Raw genomic sequence first — 17,365 nt, 5'->3', positions numbered from 1 at the left:
AGAGTTGAGAGAAGCCTTAGATGTTACAAAGAACCTGAGATCTAGAAAGGTGACATAACTTACCCAGTTTCATCTATCCACAGAGAGTCAAAGCTAAAACTAGAACTCGAGCTTCTTTATGCTATGTTATTTTTCATTTCACTGCAATGGAATCAGCTAATATTCAACAGGCCTCATAAATTTCTGCCATCCAGTAATGACTGAGTAGATCTTCCATCCCTGTTGGATCATGCAATGGTGCTGCTGACTGTTGTTTAATAAAAAAGAACTTAATGATTTAGCATATACAGCTTATAAGAGAGGCACTGGCTAACTTAATATTCTCTGTGCAGCACAATTACTGGGCTGATTTATTCCCTGATGCCAAAGTCAAAGGCAGGTTACAGTAAGCCCTGCTTCACTGCCTGAACTTCCAGAACAAAATAAAAATGCATAGTAGCCAGTGGCAAGTTCCCAGTTCCTCAATGAGGGCCTGCAATCAAGGAATCGTCTGTAATTTTAATCAAAATAATGTAAATGGGTCCCCTATTCTCATTTATCTTTTCAGTTCTATTAAGGATTGAAAATATTATATAAGCAATGCATACTCATAAGAAAGAACCAATGTAATGCCCTGAAATAAAATGTCTCATTCTGATGACTATATGTTTAAAAAGATATGAGAACATTAAAAAATTTAAAGGGATTAGAGGGTCAGGATTAAAGTTTTAATTATTCACAGATCATTTTATACATAAATTCCATAACTAATACAATTAAAAGGAATACTCTTTTATTACATTTAAGTGACTACAGACAATATTATTTATTGACACAGTATCTTTCAATTGCCATTTATAAAAATATAACATAGTTTTGGTATTTGTATCATTTTCCTGAAAAGCGCAAAATGACCTTGTTGGTGTTTAACAATTTAACAAGTCTATCTAAATATTCATGGTAACACTAATTTAAAAGGACAGTAAAACAATTAATTTCTTGATATTTTCTTCCTGAGGAAGGGGGAAATAAATAAAGTGGTCCAGTGTCATTTAATGAGAAAAGCAATTTGTAGCTCTGATACTATTATTGAATAAGCCGCATAAGTTCCAGAAACTTGGAAACATACAAAGAGGTGTTCACTTAGATGATAAACAAATTATTACTAAGAATGCTTAACCTGAAAAGAGAAAGTAACTATATGAACATAAATCGGTATGTTACGATCCCTAAAGTAAATGTGTTAGACTTGGTTTCTAGAATGCAGTGGTAACAAAGGAACAGGTGCCAAGAAACAGTGTTTTCTAATTTCCTTCTAGTAATCAAATATGTTGCAAGTTTAAAATTTTTCATTTTTAATGGGATCTCTTCTACACCAAAAGATAAAATTATTGGAAAATCCATGGCATTATCATCTACCTTGATATGACTCAAATATGTAACACTGTAGAAGTAGCAATTTATGAAACAATAGTTTTTGAATTCTCTAACATTTTTAAACCAGGATTCTGCTGAGTTTCATTGTACCCAGGCATAAAATTATCATGGGAAGATTTAAAGTTATATAAACCTGAGTATTGAGGGACTGAAAGATAGAGAAAAACACAAACAAAAAACAAAGTTGGTATAGCTAAGTGTGTTATTTTCATCTTACCTAAAAAGGTATGATTAAGCTGATAGAAACACTTGGTACTTTTGCTGACGTCTAGCCAACTATGAATGTATTAGAACACACACACACACACACACACACACACACACACACACACACACACATTTACCTAATGTCCTTTCAACAGCAATCTGCAATGTTGTCTTATTCTTTCTTCTTCACACTTTTCTTGCCTGTGTGACAGCTTATTCCCTTAGATTTCCTCCTGTTTCTCTGTTTTAGTCTCCTTTGCTGGATCATGCTCCTAAGCCTGGGCCTTATATGCTGCTGATGCTCAAACTCAATCCTAGTGCCCTCTTATCTTCTCATTCCATCCTGTCTCTGTCTAGCCAATGTTACTGATGCCTTTTGGTTCTATTACCATCAATATCAACTACACTATCAGTGATGCTTCTCCTCATAGCTCCTGAATCATATAGATATATATTGTTGTCTATTAGATGGCTTTAACAGCATGTCTCAGAGACTTCAAACTAAATATATGTAAAACATCTCTCATTAACCATAGCATTCCCATTCCAAATGTGACCTTCCTTCAACATTTTCCAACTCAGTGAGTATCTCTCCTGCCTTTACCAGTTTACGCAAGCCAGAAATGATGTTTTTTTTTTTTTTCTTGGATAACAGCAAACACCTCTTAAGAGATTTTCTTATAGTTAATCGAGCCCCACTTCAAATCAATCTCTATACTTCAGCAAGAATCATCATTTGAAAATGCAAACCTCTTCATGTAATTGCTTTTGATAAAAATTCTTTAATAAATTCCTGCTATTCTTATCAAATATTTTACCTGGTTTAAAAGGCCCTTTTAGTCTAGAGTTTACCTATGTCTTCATTTCACTAATGCCACCATTCTTCAATTTCTAAGTCTACTTTACACTTCAATGATATCAGTGCATTTAAATTTTTAAAAGAGCATAAAGAAATATTTTCTTTTTACAAATACTATATCCAGAAGTATGTTCTGAAAACTCTGTAATTTTCATGAGACCATGCCTTGAGTCTCTAAGAAACAGACCACATTCACCCAGATCATAGTGTTTAATTTTTGCCTTCAGATAACAGGATACATAAAAGAGCTATCTACAAAAACAAAGGCAAATTACTTCCAAGACTATTCAATTAATCTGAAAGGAACCACAGAGTATGAACTGGCACACTAAGGATCACAGTTGTAGGAACAACTCTTATTTCCTTATACTAGTTTTGATAAAAATCACATTATTTTTCATTGATTGAGTGATAAAGAAATACTGATGGAAAGCTTCATCTTTCAAAATTCCATTCTATATATTAGTACCCCATCTCCAAAATCTTCCTCAGCTCTGACAGCTACGCCTTACAATTTTCCTGTAACTGTTAGTTCTTTTAAATATTTAATCCTTTAAAGGCCCACATACAGTTTTTCTCTGATTCCCAACTGGCCTCAGGCAATGACATCAATGTTAGATTGACAGAAACTACTTACCATATTGTAGGTGGCTCAGAACCTTCTATTTCTAAGTAATCATACTTTTCTTCCATTTGGAAATCAGTAAATATGAGTGAAATTGTGTCCCCAGGCTCTGCTACAATGGTCCAAGTGCAATCAGCATTATTATGATACTCATTAGGAAAACTAGGGCTTGATATGACGCCACTAGATCCTCTCATTGTTCCTCCACATGCATCTTCAGCTGTTGAAAACAAAGATGAGATGTTCAGATATAAGTCATTAAGAGAAATGTGATTAAATCAACTCTGTTAACATTATTGGATAAAAATAACAGGACAAATGTTGTGATACCAAGTGCATATTATACTAATAGAGATTAAATGAGAAGTCCATAAAAAATTTAAGCACATATATAAATACAAATGCTATTTGACTATTTTATAACCATTGATTGAAACAGCAATGAAAGTAAGTAAAAATCTATACTCCAATTAGATCTCAGATTTTCTTTTCATTGATTAGGTAGGTGATAAAGCAAGTAAAACAAACGAAACATCATTCTTAAGGTCTATAATAGGAAATCTTTAGTCACTGTGCATGTTCACGGTAGGTCTGAGCTTTGTTTTTATTTCCTTAATGTAGTTATATACCAAATAAATGATGTAAGAGAGAATATAATATAGTTTCTGTCATTGGCATTTTTCAAAAGCTACTGAAAACGTTTGTGGAAATGCAGTTTAAATAAGAATACATCACATATCTATGAAACTTTAATTAGAAAGAAAAAATATAGTAACTTCAATAATATATTCAGTAACGTATCTTTAGTAACACATTCCTATGACTCTATCAAACAATGTAAACATATTTTGCTAGGTATTCATATGATTATGTATACACAACATTAGAAATGCAATGGCATCAATGCTAGGTTAAATAGAAACTATCAACTTATGATATTGTAAGTGGCTCAGAACCTTCTATTTCTAAGTAATCATACTTTTCTTCCATTTGGAAAGTTTCTACAAACTTTACATTTGGACCTATGGTTCTCATTTCCCAAATAAGGGTCATAGATTATCCACGAGTCTACTTTTGGCCAATGTTGTATGCTAGCAGAGGGGTTACATGACCACCTGTGTTCAGTGTTAAAACATAAGATAGGGGCTTCCCTGGTGGCGCAGTGGTTGTGAGTCCGCCTGCCAATGCAGGGGACACAGGTTCGTGCCCCGGTCCGGGAAGATCCCACATGCTGCGGAGCGGCTGGGCCTGTGAGCCATGGCTGCTGAGCCTGCGCATCTGGAGCCTGTGCTCCACCATGGGAGAGGCCACAACAGTGAGAGGCCCACGTACCGCCAAAAAAAAAAAATAAATAAATAAGATAAAGCTCCTTGCTTTATAAAGAAATTGAAGCTATAAAATTTGTCTTGTCATAACACTGTTTAGGCCAGTCAATAGGTTACTAGATTATTTGTGCAATAATATTTCTCAAGATTTATGCTGTTATCTTGAGCCACTCAGGGAATTCCTTCAATTCAAATCAAATGTCTGAGGAAATATCTAGCTCTATAAAGACCAATTATTATTTGATGTAATAGCTAACAATCTGTAACTTTAATAAATAGAGACAGGCAGCATCCTGTTTAACTCCACAATGGGCATGGAATGGCAACATGCTTTGGTACTGGGAACAACTTTCTTACCATATTGTATGCATCAAATAACATTAGCTTCTTTCTGTCCCACTCTTTACCCACCTAGCTCCATAATTCATAAATTGAAAGCATAAATAATATTGTTCTTAAAAGATACTTAATTTTCATCATACACTACTGTGTATATGATACTTATTTTCATGATGCCCTCTCTATTTTTTTAAGTTTGTTGAGTAATTAGAATGAACTAGTGGTCCAGTCTAGACTATGAGATATATTACTACAATTTTCTGGTCCGAACATACAATGCCTTCCCTCAATACCTTAACTTTAACCTCTGGTGAAAATGTCCTGCTGCCCCCAATCCCCAACCACAAATTATTTCTACTCTTTGTCTTCTCAGTACTAACACCAACGCTGAGTACTGCTTCAGAAATAAAATGTTACACTATTATATATTTGTAGTGTAGCTGGTATACAACATATTCAAACCAGCTCTGTGAGCTATTTACTTCCCTGTCTCTAGATAAAGTCTCAGGCAGAAACGTTTCAGTTCACACTCAGATTAAGAAAAAATTCCTCCACTTTTTTTTTCAATTCAAAAATATCAGTTGGCCTTCCCTGGTGGCGCAGTGGTTGAGAGTCCGCCTGCCGATGCAGGGGACACGGGTTCGTGCCCTGGTCCGGGAAGATCCCACATGCCGCAGAGCGGCTGGGCCCGTGAGCCATGGCCGCTGAGCCTGAGCGTCCGGAGCGTGTGCTCTGCAACGGGAGAGGCCACGACAGTGAGGGGCCCACGTACCGGGAAAAAAAAAAAATCAATTCATCAATTAATTTGTCTAGTCCTGGATACTCACAAAAAATTTTGACTTCATTTAGGTTAAGGTTCTTTGCTCCCCTGGGCTTGTGGCAGATGGGGCAGAGGTGAGGCAGTGAAGTGGGCTCTTCTTCCCTGTTTCCCCTCCTAGAATTTCTTTTCATCCATCCCTGCTCACTGAGCTCTCTATGATTCATCCTAGATTTGGAAGTAGAAAGGATCAGGGGAGATGAATCTTATTTGCTTGGCACTGATTTGGTACTGGTTTCCAAGGGCTTTGGCAGATGATTAAAGAAAGATGGTTCATTTTGCTCATGAACCTTTTCATGGGACCCTCAGAAGTAACCCAATCAGTTCCCTTGTTGTGGGTGAATGTGTTTCTCTAGCTGGCTACTTATTTTCTCCCTCATACCATGTGTATAGAATGGTATCCTTCCACCCTCTTTCCAACTATGTCTCCTTATCCTTCTAGGTGGGCCTCTTGGGCAGGATCTAAGACAATTCCAGGCCAGAACTCCCTCACAAAAGTCCTGCATATGGTCAAGAAAACATGCCCCATTTATTTGTCCTCTGTGGAAATGCAATTTCTTCCCAAATGTAGCCTTCTGGGTTTACAACAGCAGACATTTAAATATTTCAGCCATGGTCTTAATAATAATACACTGTGTCCTCCAAGCTCCAGGGCAAACAAATCAATTTCTCTGCATGGTCTCCTTTAAGAAGTAATCTAGGCTCACAAAAGAGAGAAATGGCCCCAAACTCCTGACACATGAGATGGAGAGCAACTAACAGAATAGTTCACTCCAGGGAAAGTCTTCAACCCAAAAGCATGACTGACTTGCAGTTGAAAACAAGGATGGGAACTGAGATCTTCCAGCATTCAAACCAATGCTCTTGTCAATTCCTGTATCAAGTTCTTTGTTCAGCACTCCTGTTTGATCTCTTTATTACTACAGAGACTATCATAGAATCAGTATCTGACAAAATTGTGAAATAAATAAAAGTTTTCTTTTAGTACACGTTAGATATACAACATTTTGGCTAGGTAGTCTGAATGCTAGAACCTTTGTATTGCGATTCAGACTGGATTTACTATAATATTTATTAAAAAAATACATTTTCTGTAATCATAGACTCTTATAGTAGAAAGTATTATCTAAATTAAAATTTTTACTTTATACCAGAGTTAGAACAAGTGAAAGGCAGAATTAGGACAAACCATGAAACCCTTAAATCTAGTGCTGTGCTCTGTCTGCTAAGTAATATTGCCCGGTCTCTGGGCAAAGTGAGTTGGTACAAATCCTGTCAATGACAGAACTTTTATTCTTTCAGCATCACTCTGTCCTGGTCACCAGGCTTGCCCGTTTGATTAGTGTTGTCTGTAGTATCTTCTGTCCCACATGTCACAGAAAGGACAGGGTTCACAGGCTATTAAATAGAACCATTTTTTAACATACTCAAGATACACATGGGGTCATGTTGGTTACTTGTATAAACTTTCTGTGAATTTTAAAGTTTATTAATTTGGTCATCTATTCAAAAAGATATTCATTGAGATCTACTAAGTACCGGAGGAACTGCATTAGTCTCTCACGCTACAGTGGTGATCAAAAGTCAGCACGATACCTGCCCTCATTGAGCTTCCTGTCTAGAAGAGAGTAAGGCTCTAAATAAATGACAAAATAAACATTACATTTCTGTCAGGTACTTTGCAGAAGAAGCATTTAGTGCTGACATTGTATGTTTGGAGCTTTGCAGTAGTTAGAGAATTCAGAAACAAGGATTCTTTGAGGAAGCGATGATGGACTAGAAACCTGAAGGGTGAATAGTTAATGAGGAAAAGGAAAATTGTTTTGAGTAGGTACACTTATGCTTTCACCAGAGGAAATGGGCATTTTCCAAAATTTTCCAAACTGAAAGAAAATCTGTGTGCAACTGTCAAGTGGTACCAAAATGAGGTGGAAAGGCAACTAGGTGCTAGACCTTGCAGGATCTTTCTGACAAAACTATGGGATATATTCAGAGCAGTGGAAAGTTACTGATGGGTTTTCAGCAAAGAGATGATATGATTGGTTTTGAGTTTTGAAAACATTCTGGCTGCTCTATGAAGATGAGAGGGAAAGAAGATAATGGAGGATACAGATTAGGGGGCTGAATAAAGAATCCAGGCAATTTTTTGCATGCTTTATTGTTTCCTAAAGATAAACCACCTCTCGTTTATTCAGTGGTTTAGCATATTATTATTTCAATATCTTCAAAAGATTAATTTGGTCTTTGTAGGCACTTTGGAATAAATAGTATCACTGCACAATAAATCAGAATAATTCTCTTAGGCCCATTTTTAATTCGGGTATTTTTCCACCTAAAGAGTAAAGCAACGTGATTAAATATCTTAGACTTCTCTTGGGGTTAACTAGAAGTTATGATTGCTTCAAAATGTAGTTATTTAACATACAGGGAATATAAAAAAAGGTTGGTGGTTTCTCTACTCTTGTTCTAAAATCTGTATAGGTTGTAAGATTTTAGGTGTGCTTTTTTTTTTTTTTTAATGCAATACATAGGCTGAATGATGCCAAGTTGCATGTTAAGAAGTTTGCAGAGTCAGTCTGTTGTAAAACATGAAGGAAACAACCAGTTCAGCCAATAGAATCAATGAAGGCAATGTAGACTTTTGAGAATAAGAATTTTTTAAAATGTAATCATTTGATTTGGGATTTATTCCAATCACCTGGAGGAAATACTAACAACTCCCTCTTAAATTCTTAATGTACTCAAATCTACTGATAAAAAAATATAGCTATTAAATTTAAAATGTTATTAAACCTAATTTTAATTGTTTATAATATTATAAATCTATCAAATACTATTTCTACACTTTAAAATAACTAAATTTATACAAACTTGATAAACAATATCCTTTAATCTCTTACGACGTATAGAGCAGGGAAAAAAGTGACAAAATAAAATCAAAATTATTTGTATTTAAAGAAGAAAAAAGTTTAATAGTTTCCAGAAATGTATTTTTCCTAAAATTAATTTTTTTTTTACTTTTAATTTCTGTGACACATATTTAGATACTGAAAATACCTGACCTTGTTCTGGTTTTGAGTATGAGACCATACTCATTTAAAATATTATAAATTGTAACTGCCCCAAAACACGGCAGTTTAAAAAAAAAAAAAAAGTTTCAAAACACACCTAAAAGTTTACTGTTTTCAGATACTGATCTCATACTGTGCTCTGCCCTGCTATTAGTTTCTTCTGAAATAGCTTAGGGGTGGGGGAGGGGATTAGTGACAGGAAATAGGCTTGTTTATTACAAAAAAATGAACTGTAAATTGTGGAAGATGAGTACACTTGGTCAACTCCAGATGCTAAGCATTCAATGCAATCTCAGATGTTATCATGGGAAATTCTCTGCAAATCTCCCTTGCTAAATCTCAACATCCCATCAGCACTCAAGTAAAACTAACATCTATGTGAGATTTTTGTTCCTTCCCAAGACAGGCATCATTGTTGTCTACCTTTTAATTAAACAAACTATTTAATATTACATTCCTTAATGACCTATTATATTACACATACAGAACAGCAGCTCCATTTACATAGCTGCTTTGTTTATATTTAATAGTTCAGCCTTACGCATCTTTGTGTGTAAGAAGAAACTTTTCTCATAGAGAAGAAAACTAACAGGTAGTTAAAATGCACATCAAGCCACAACAAATAATGTTCCAAGTTTCAAAGAAAATTAAATCATTGATGATTATGAAGGAAAACTAAAGGGTTCTCATAATTTTAATCTCTCAGCCCAACTCCTTCAGCTTCTTTCATACTAAGACAGATGAAATTAAAATCATCTGAGAAACAGATTTATAACAACTCAAAGACAAACATTCATCATTTATCCAGATGAACACCTCACGAAAAGGAGATAAATATAACATAACAGGGCCGACATCTCAGCACTGAAGGTTTATTCCTGAATACTCAAATATGTTTTTGAGCAAATATCCCACCTTAGTTTATATTTACCTTCCTTAGAGACATGTTTAGAAATGACAAGGCAAGTTAATGCACTGAGGAAAGTTATTAATAAATATGTGGATTTTTTCATTCACTTAAAATACTTCTCAGCATGTCCAAATAAAAAAAATCATTCAATGATAATTTAAATTATTTAAAGATCTGGAGAAAAAATAAAATCTTTAAATCAATAAGGAGCCATGACAGAACAACAAGGAGCAAATTTACATCTGTTTCTTTAAAAAAAATTAAAAACTGAGCAAAATATAACTTTTTTCAAACACTGTGTCAGGGCCATTCAGAACTGTGATCCCAGAAAGGAGAGGAACAAAGCAGAGAGACCCCATAATTGCCTGGCTTTTTGTCTAGAAGCATTTTCAGAACCATAAATCAAGGAGTGGATTATAAACGGAACATGATGCTCTCCCTGGGATGAGTGGACAGTGTGCAGGAAGCATGAAATGCCTGTAAGTTGTAAGACAGAATTCCAGAGAAAAGGGAGCTCTGCAGAAAAAGAACTTACAAAATCTGCATAGTGGTCCCCTGGGTATTTGCTAAATACTAACAAATGCAGGCAAAGGGTAAAATTCCATGAAGTCAGGCAAAGAGAGTCCAGAGATCTGTGAGCTGAATGGTTCCAAGAGAGCACACATGGCTGGGTATTTTTCAATTTCCTCCAGCTAGAGTGGAGAGTCCTCTTTAAATAACCAGTGTACTTAGTAGCAAATTCAGAAGGGATACACCTTCAGTAGAGGAGTTAAACCATCCCTAAAGGTTACTCTAGAACTGCCCTAACAAAACTTAAAAACAAACCTCAAAAAATATAACTGAACCAAATGTAACTTCACTATATACCAGATGAATGTTCAACATTCTTTAAACAAAGACAACTAAATCCAGACACTCAGTAACTTAAAATTCATAATGTTCAACACCCATTAAAAATGATTAGTCACCTCAAGAAGCAGAAAAATATGACCCATTACCCAGAGAAATATCAGTCAACAGAAACAGAACAAAAAAATGGAGATGGTGGAATTAGCAGACAAGGACTATATAACAGATAACTATATAACTATATTTTACTATATCTAGCCTGTGCTCTGTTTGGGTATCACCTGAGAGCTAAAAATGATTTTTATAATTTTAAAGGATTGTAAAAACAAATGATAAATAAACCAGAATCAAAAACAAGTATATGATAGAGAACATACGTGACATGCAAAGTCTAAAATATTTACTACATAGCCCGTTACAGAAAAAGTAAACACAGTGAATACAGTGAGAAAAAGAAAATATGAATTATAACCAAATGAAGCTTTCAGACGAAAATAATTAGAAGTAAAAATAATTGCTCAATGGGCCTTACAGCAGATTATATACTACAGAACAAAACACAGTAAACTTGAAGAGAGAGCAATAGAAACTATTCAAAATGAAGCAAAGAGAATAGAAGAACTTAAAAATATTTTTTTCTGCTGTAGGGAAATATGAAGCACCTTAAAATAAATGATACTGAAATTCCAAAAAGGTCGTGGGGAAGGGAGAAAGCATAGAAAAGTATTTGAAGATAAAAAGGCCAAAAGACTTCCAAATTTGATGAAAACTAAAAATCCAGATATAAGAAGCATATGTATCTTAGCATCTTGATGTGGCAGAGTCTACTGGTTAAGCACCAAAATTCCTGTTCCATATCCGCATGTGCATTTACTGCTGGGAGGTAGCTTCTCAACAGTGGCAAATTTTCTAATGCTCCTCACACCTAGGTTAGGCCATGTAACTGAATTCTGGTGAATAGAATGTCAGTGAAGTGAACTACCATTGCAAGCTTTGCCCATAAAAACTTCCCACAAGATCATCCACATTTTTTTTTTCTCCTTATGATATCTGGATGTTGTGGCCCTGGGTGATCTTAGAGGCCACAGATTGATGAAAGATTTTTTTCTGGGTGAGTATTTGAAACCTCTGTCTCCCACTAATTCATAAGTTCTATAAAGGCAGGGATTGCATCTATTTCTTTTTCTTGTTTTTTTCTTGTTGGTTATTTATTTTAAACATAGCAGTGTGTACATGTCAATCCCAAACTCCCTAACTATCCCTGACCCCCTCCCATCCCCACTGCAGGTAACCATAAGTTCTTTCTCTAAGTCTGTGAGACTGTTTCTGTTTTGTAAATAAGTTCATTTGTATCTTTTTTTTTTCTTTATAGATTCCACATATAAGTTATAACATACAATATTTCACTTTATCTGTCTGACTTACACCTCACTCAGTGTGACAATCTCTAGGTCCATCCACGTTGCCGCAAATGGCATTATTTCACTCTTATTAATGGCTGAGTTATATTCCATTGCATGTATGTACCACATCTTTATCCCTTCCTCTGTCGATGAACATGTAGGTTGCTTCCATGTCTTGGCTACTGTAAAGAATGCTGCAATGAACACTGGGGTGCATGTATCCATTCGGACCATGTTTTTCTCCAGACATATGCCCAGGAGTGAGATTGCAGGATCATATGGTAACTCTATTTTTAGTTTTTTATGGAACCTCCTCCATACTGTTCTCTGCAGTGTCTGTGCCAATTTACATTCCCACCAACAGTGCAGGGGGGTTCCCTTCTCTCCACACCCTATCCAGCATTTACTGTTTGTGGATTTTTTTATGATACCCATTCTGACTGGTGTGAGGTGATATCTCATTGTAGTTTTGATTTGCATTTCTCTAATAATTAGCAATGTTGAACATATTTTCATGTGCCTCTTGGCCATCTGTATGTCTTCTTTGGAGAAATGTCTATTTAGGTTTTCTGCCCATTTTTGGATTGCGTTGTTTCCCTCATGAGCTGTTTGTAAATTTTGGAGACTAATCCCTTGGTCACATCATTTGCAAATATTTTCTCCCATTCTGTGGGTTGTCTTTTTCATTTTGTTTATGGTTTCCTTTGCTGTGCAAAAGCGTTTGAGTTTAATTAGGTCCCATTTCTTTATTTTTGTTTTTATTTCCATTATTCTGGGAGACAGATCAAAAAATATATTGCTTTATGTCAGAGAGTGTTCTGCTAAATGTTTCCCTCTGAGAGTTTTATAGTGTCCAGTCTCACATTTAAGTCTTTAATCCATTTTGACTTTATTTTTCTGTATGGTGTTAAAGAATGTTCTAATTTCATTTTTTTTTTACATGCAGCTGTCCAGTTTTCCCAGCACTTTACTGAAGAGACTGTCCTTCCTCCATTGTATACTCTTGCCTCCTTTGTCACAGATTAATTGACCATAGGTGCAGGGGTTTATTTCTGGGATTTCTATCTTGTTCCATTGTCCTATATTTCTATTTTTGTGCCAGTACCATACTGTTTTGATGACTATAACTTTGTAGTATAGTCTGAAGTCAGGGATCCTGATTCCTCCAGCTTCATTTTTCTTTCTCAAGACTGCTTTGCTATTCGGGGTCTTTTGTGTCTCCATACAAATTTTAAGACATTTTGTTCTAGTTCTGCAAAAAATTCCATTTGTAATTTGATAGGGATTGCATTGAATCTGTAGATTGCCTTGGATAGTATAGTCATTTTGACAATATTGATTCTTCCAATCCAAGAACACAATATATCTTTCCATATGTTTGTGCTGTCTTCGATTACTTTCATCAGCGTCTTATAGTTTACATAGTACAGGTCCTTTGTCTCCTTAGGCGGGTTTATTCCTAGGTATTTTATTCTTTTTGGTGCGATGGTAAATGAGATTGTGTCTTGAATTTCTCTTTCTGATATTTCATTGTTAGTGTATAGAAATGCAACAGATTTCTGTGTATTAATTTTGTAGCCTGCAATTTTACCAAATTCAATAATGAGCTCCAGTAGTTCTCTGGTAGCGTCTTTAGGATTTTTTATGTATAGTATCATGTCACCTCCAAACAATGACAGCTTAACTTCTTTTCCAATTTGTATTCCTTTTATTTCTTTTTCTTCTCTGACTGCCATAGCTAGGACTTCCAAAACTATGTTGAATAAAAGTGGCAAGAGTTGATATCCTTGTCTTGTTCCTGATCTTAGAGGAAATGTTTTCAGCTTTTCACCACTGAGTATGATGTTAGCTATAAGTCTGTCATATATGGCCTTTATTATATTGAGGTATGTTCCCTTTATGCCCACTTTCTGGAGAGTTTTTATCATAAATGGGTGTTGAATTTTGTCCAAAGCTTTTTCTGCATCTATTGAGATGATCATATGGTTTTTATTCTTCAATTTGTTGATGTGGTGTATCAATTTGTTGGTGTGCTGTTTGATCTGTGGATATTGAAGATTCTTTGCATCACTGGGATAAATCCCATTTGATTATGTTGTATGATCCTTTTAATATATTGTTGGATTCATATTGCTAGTATTTTGTTGAGGATTTTTGTGTCTATATTATTCATCAGTGATATTGGCCTGTAATTTTCTTTTTTTGTGGTATCTTTGTCTGGTTTTCGTATCAGGGTGATGGCGGCCTCACAGAATGAGTTTGGGAGTGTTCCTCTCTCTGCTATATTTTGGAAGAGTTTGAGAAGGATAGGTGTTATCTCTTCTCTAAATGTTTGACAGAATTCACCTGTAAAGCCATCTAGTCCTGGACTTCTGTCTGTTGGGATTTTTTAATAACAGTTCCAATTTCAGTACTTGTGACTGGTCTGTTCATATTTTCTGTTTCTTCCTGGTTCAGTCTTAGGATGTTGCACCTTTCTAAGAATTTGTCAATTTCTTCCAGGTTGTCCATTCTATTGCCATACAGTTGCTTGCAGTAATTTCTTATGATCCTTTGTATTTCTGTGGTGTCAGTTGTAACTTCTCCTTTTTTATTTCTAATTTTATTGATTTGAGTCCTCTCCCTTTCTTTCTTGATGAGTCTGGCTAAAGGTTTCTCAAGTTTGTTTATCTTTTCAAAGTACGTTTAGTTTCGTTGATCTTTGCTATTGTTTTCTTCATCTCTATTTCACTTATTTATTCATTTCTATTTCATTTATTTCTGCTCTAATCTTTATGATTTCTTTCCTTCTACTAACTTTAGGTTTTGCTTCTTTTTCTTTCTCTAGTTGCTTTAGGTGTAAAGCTAGGTTGTTTATTTGAGATTTTTCTTGTTTCCTGAGGTAATACTGTATTGCTATAAACTTCCCTCTTAGGATTGTTTTTGCTGCATCCCATAGGTTCTGGATCATTGTGCTTCCATTTTCATTTGTCTCTGTATTTTTTAATTTCCTCTTTGATTTCTTCAGTGATCCATTGGCTGTTTAGTAGCATATTATTTAGCCTCCACATGTTTGTGTTTTATACAGTTTTCTCCTTCTTGTCATTTATTTCTAATCTCGTAGTGTTGTGGTTGGAAAAAAGGCTTGATATGATTTCAGTCTTCTTAAATTTACCGACGCTCTCTTTGTGGCCCAGCATGTGGTCAATCCTGGAGAATGATCCATGTGTACAAGGGAAAGATGTTTATTCTGCTGCTTTTGGATGAAATGTTCTATAAATATCAATTAAGTCTACCTGGTCTAATATGTCATTTAAGGCCTGTGTTTCCTTATATATATTGATAATTACTTTAAATATAAATGGATTAAATGCTCCCACCAAAAGACACAGACTGACTGAATGGATACAAAAACAAAACCCATATATATGCTGTCTACAAGAGACCCACTTCAGACCTAGGGACACATACAGACTGAAAGTGAGTGGATGGAAAAAGGTATTCCATGCAAATGGAAATCAAATGGAGTAGCAATACTCATAACAGATAAAATAGACTTTAAAATAAAGACTGTTAGAAGAGACAAAGAAGGACACCACATAATGATCAAGGGATCAATCCAAGAAGATATAACACTTGGAAACATACAGGCACCCAACATAGGAACACCGCAATATACAAGGCAAATACTAACAGCCATAAAAGGAGAAATCAACAGTAACACAATAATAGTGGGGGACCTTAACACCCCACTTTCAACAATGGACAGATCATGCATCTATTTTTGTTCGCATCATATCTGTATTAGTAAAAGAAAGACTGACATATAGTAGAGGTTTATAGGAATTTACTGAATTAAATGTGAAATAAACAAATGAGTGAATACAACGATTTAAGTTCATCATCAAATTAAATTCTGATATCTGAGCCATCTATGGGGTAGAATAAAAAGAAAACACAAGTAATATGTCACTATTCCAAAAGAGATTAATTGATAATTGGAACAAAATGTCAAAACAAAATAGAAGAATGAGAAGGATTGCCAAATAAATTTTAAGAACAAAATGTATGCTGCAGGTCAAAAGCTTTATAATAAAAAGGTGAGCATAAACAGAAAATGATTATTGCTATTCAGTACCAAGCAAGTGGGAGTTAACTAATTTTTAGACTTTTCTCCATATTTAACTTCAATAAAGTACAACTTCTTTAATTGCAGATAGCAGAATTATGTATGTGGAGTATTCAAGAGACTCACCAGATAAAATACATGACTTAATCTGTGAATTAAACAAGGTTACTGAATACAAGGACAATATACAAAAATATATCAGCACTGAACAATTACAAACTGAAATTTTTTAAAATATCATTGCTAATAGGATAAAATTTCAAAAATTTAGGAATAAAAATAGTGAAACAAGGAAAGCCTGAGTAAACCTCTAATCATATTTTCGAGAGAAAATATAGACCTATGTAACTAAATAGATCTATGTAAATAAATAGATATTCCACGTAATCTGAAAATGTCAGTTCTCCCCAGATTAATCTAGAGACGAGCCCAGAAATTTGCAATTTGAAACTATGGTTTCAGTAAAGATAGTAGCTACCAGCTCAGTTCTTTCTATTTTATAAAAGCCCTGTCCTTGTTTATACCTTATTTTTAACCTCCATTGCTCTCCTTGACACCCCACTCCATGTGCTGATTACTACTCTCAGAAGGCAAACTTTAATGCTACTTCATTTAAAAAAAAAAAGAATGCTCAGGGTATGATTTCTCTCAAAATTTCCGAAGTCTTATCACTTCTGTTTCAACACAGACTGAATATCAGATATCTGTGTAGAGCATTTTAAAACACCTATAAATCAACCCCAACCCAAAGATTCTTATTTACTTGCTTGATAGTGGGGTCAACAGTAGGGCAATTTTTTTTTTTTTACATTCTCTTGGTAATTCTAATGCATACTTAGAATCAACAATCACCATAGTAACTCATGTAAAATAGCTAATCCATCCATTTGGGTACTTGACCCTATCTTCTACCTAACTCCAGGTCTTTACTTGGGATCACTTAAGCTGATAAGTATCTCTCCAATACCATCCTAAAAGTCCATATAAGATGGAAGCCAACCCCATCCACCTCCAAATAGCAAGACAAACTAAATTTATCTTGGTCTATTAACCTCCTTTTCCTCTTCCCTTTCCAAATTCCTCAGAAAATGTACCTTTGCTTAATGTTTCTACTTATTTACCTCCTAGTGATCCCTCAATTAACTGCATTCTTGTTTCTCTTCATACTTTCTATTGAACCCCTTCTCCTAAGCTCAACATTGACTTCCTAATGGACACATACTTGTTAGTATTTTTTAAATGGGTTTCTCAGTGACAGTTGGCATTGTTATTAACTCATTACTCTCCTCTTCTTTGGCTTCCATGTGAAATATTTTACTGGTTACCCTTGTAGCTGTCTAACAATTCTTATCCATCTACCTCCCTGCCCCCTCTTTCTCTACCAGTTACTTTAATATCAGAGTTCCCTAGGCTTCTACTCTTCTTTTAATATACTT

The 17,365-nt window shown here is 35.0% G+C and overlaps 1 protein-coding gene across 3 annotated transcripts in view; it reads right to left on the bottom strand.

Annotated features, from left to right (window-relative positions):
• CSMD3 (CUB and Sushi multiple domains 3) overlaps positions 1-17,365 on the bottom strand; it is a gene marked incomplete at both ends in the record, with an annotated part of 1,109,686 nt that overhangs the window by 782,638 nt on the left and 309,683 nt on the right. For all 3 annotated transcript variants that reach the window (XM_082600704.1, XM_082600705.1, XM_082600706.1), the window contains one exon: positions 3,120-3,327. In XM_082600704.1, the coding sequence (XP_082456830.1) occupies positions 3,120-3,327 (208 nt within the window). The remainder of the gene's footprint in view (positions 1-3,119; positions 3,328-17,365) is intronic.

Source organism: Mesoplodon mirus (genome assembly GCF_964341445.2).
Source record: "Mesoplodon mirus genome assembly, chromosome: 16".
NCBI classification, from domain to species: domain Eukaryota; kingdom Metazoa; phylum Chordata; class Mammalia; order Artiodactyla; family Ziphiidae; genus Mesoplodon; species Mesoplodon mirus.
The sequence above is the reverse complement of the archived record's forward strand: the minus strand, read 5'-3'. Positions and strand labels throughout refer to the sequence as shown.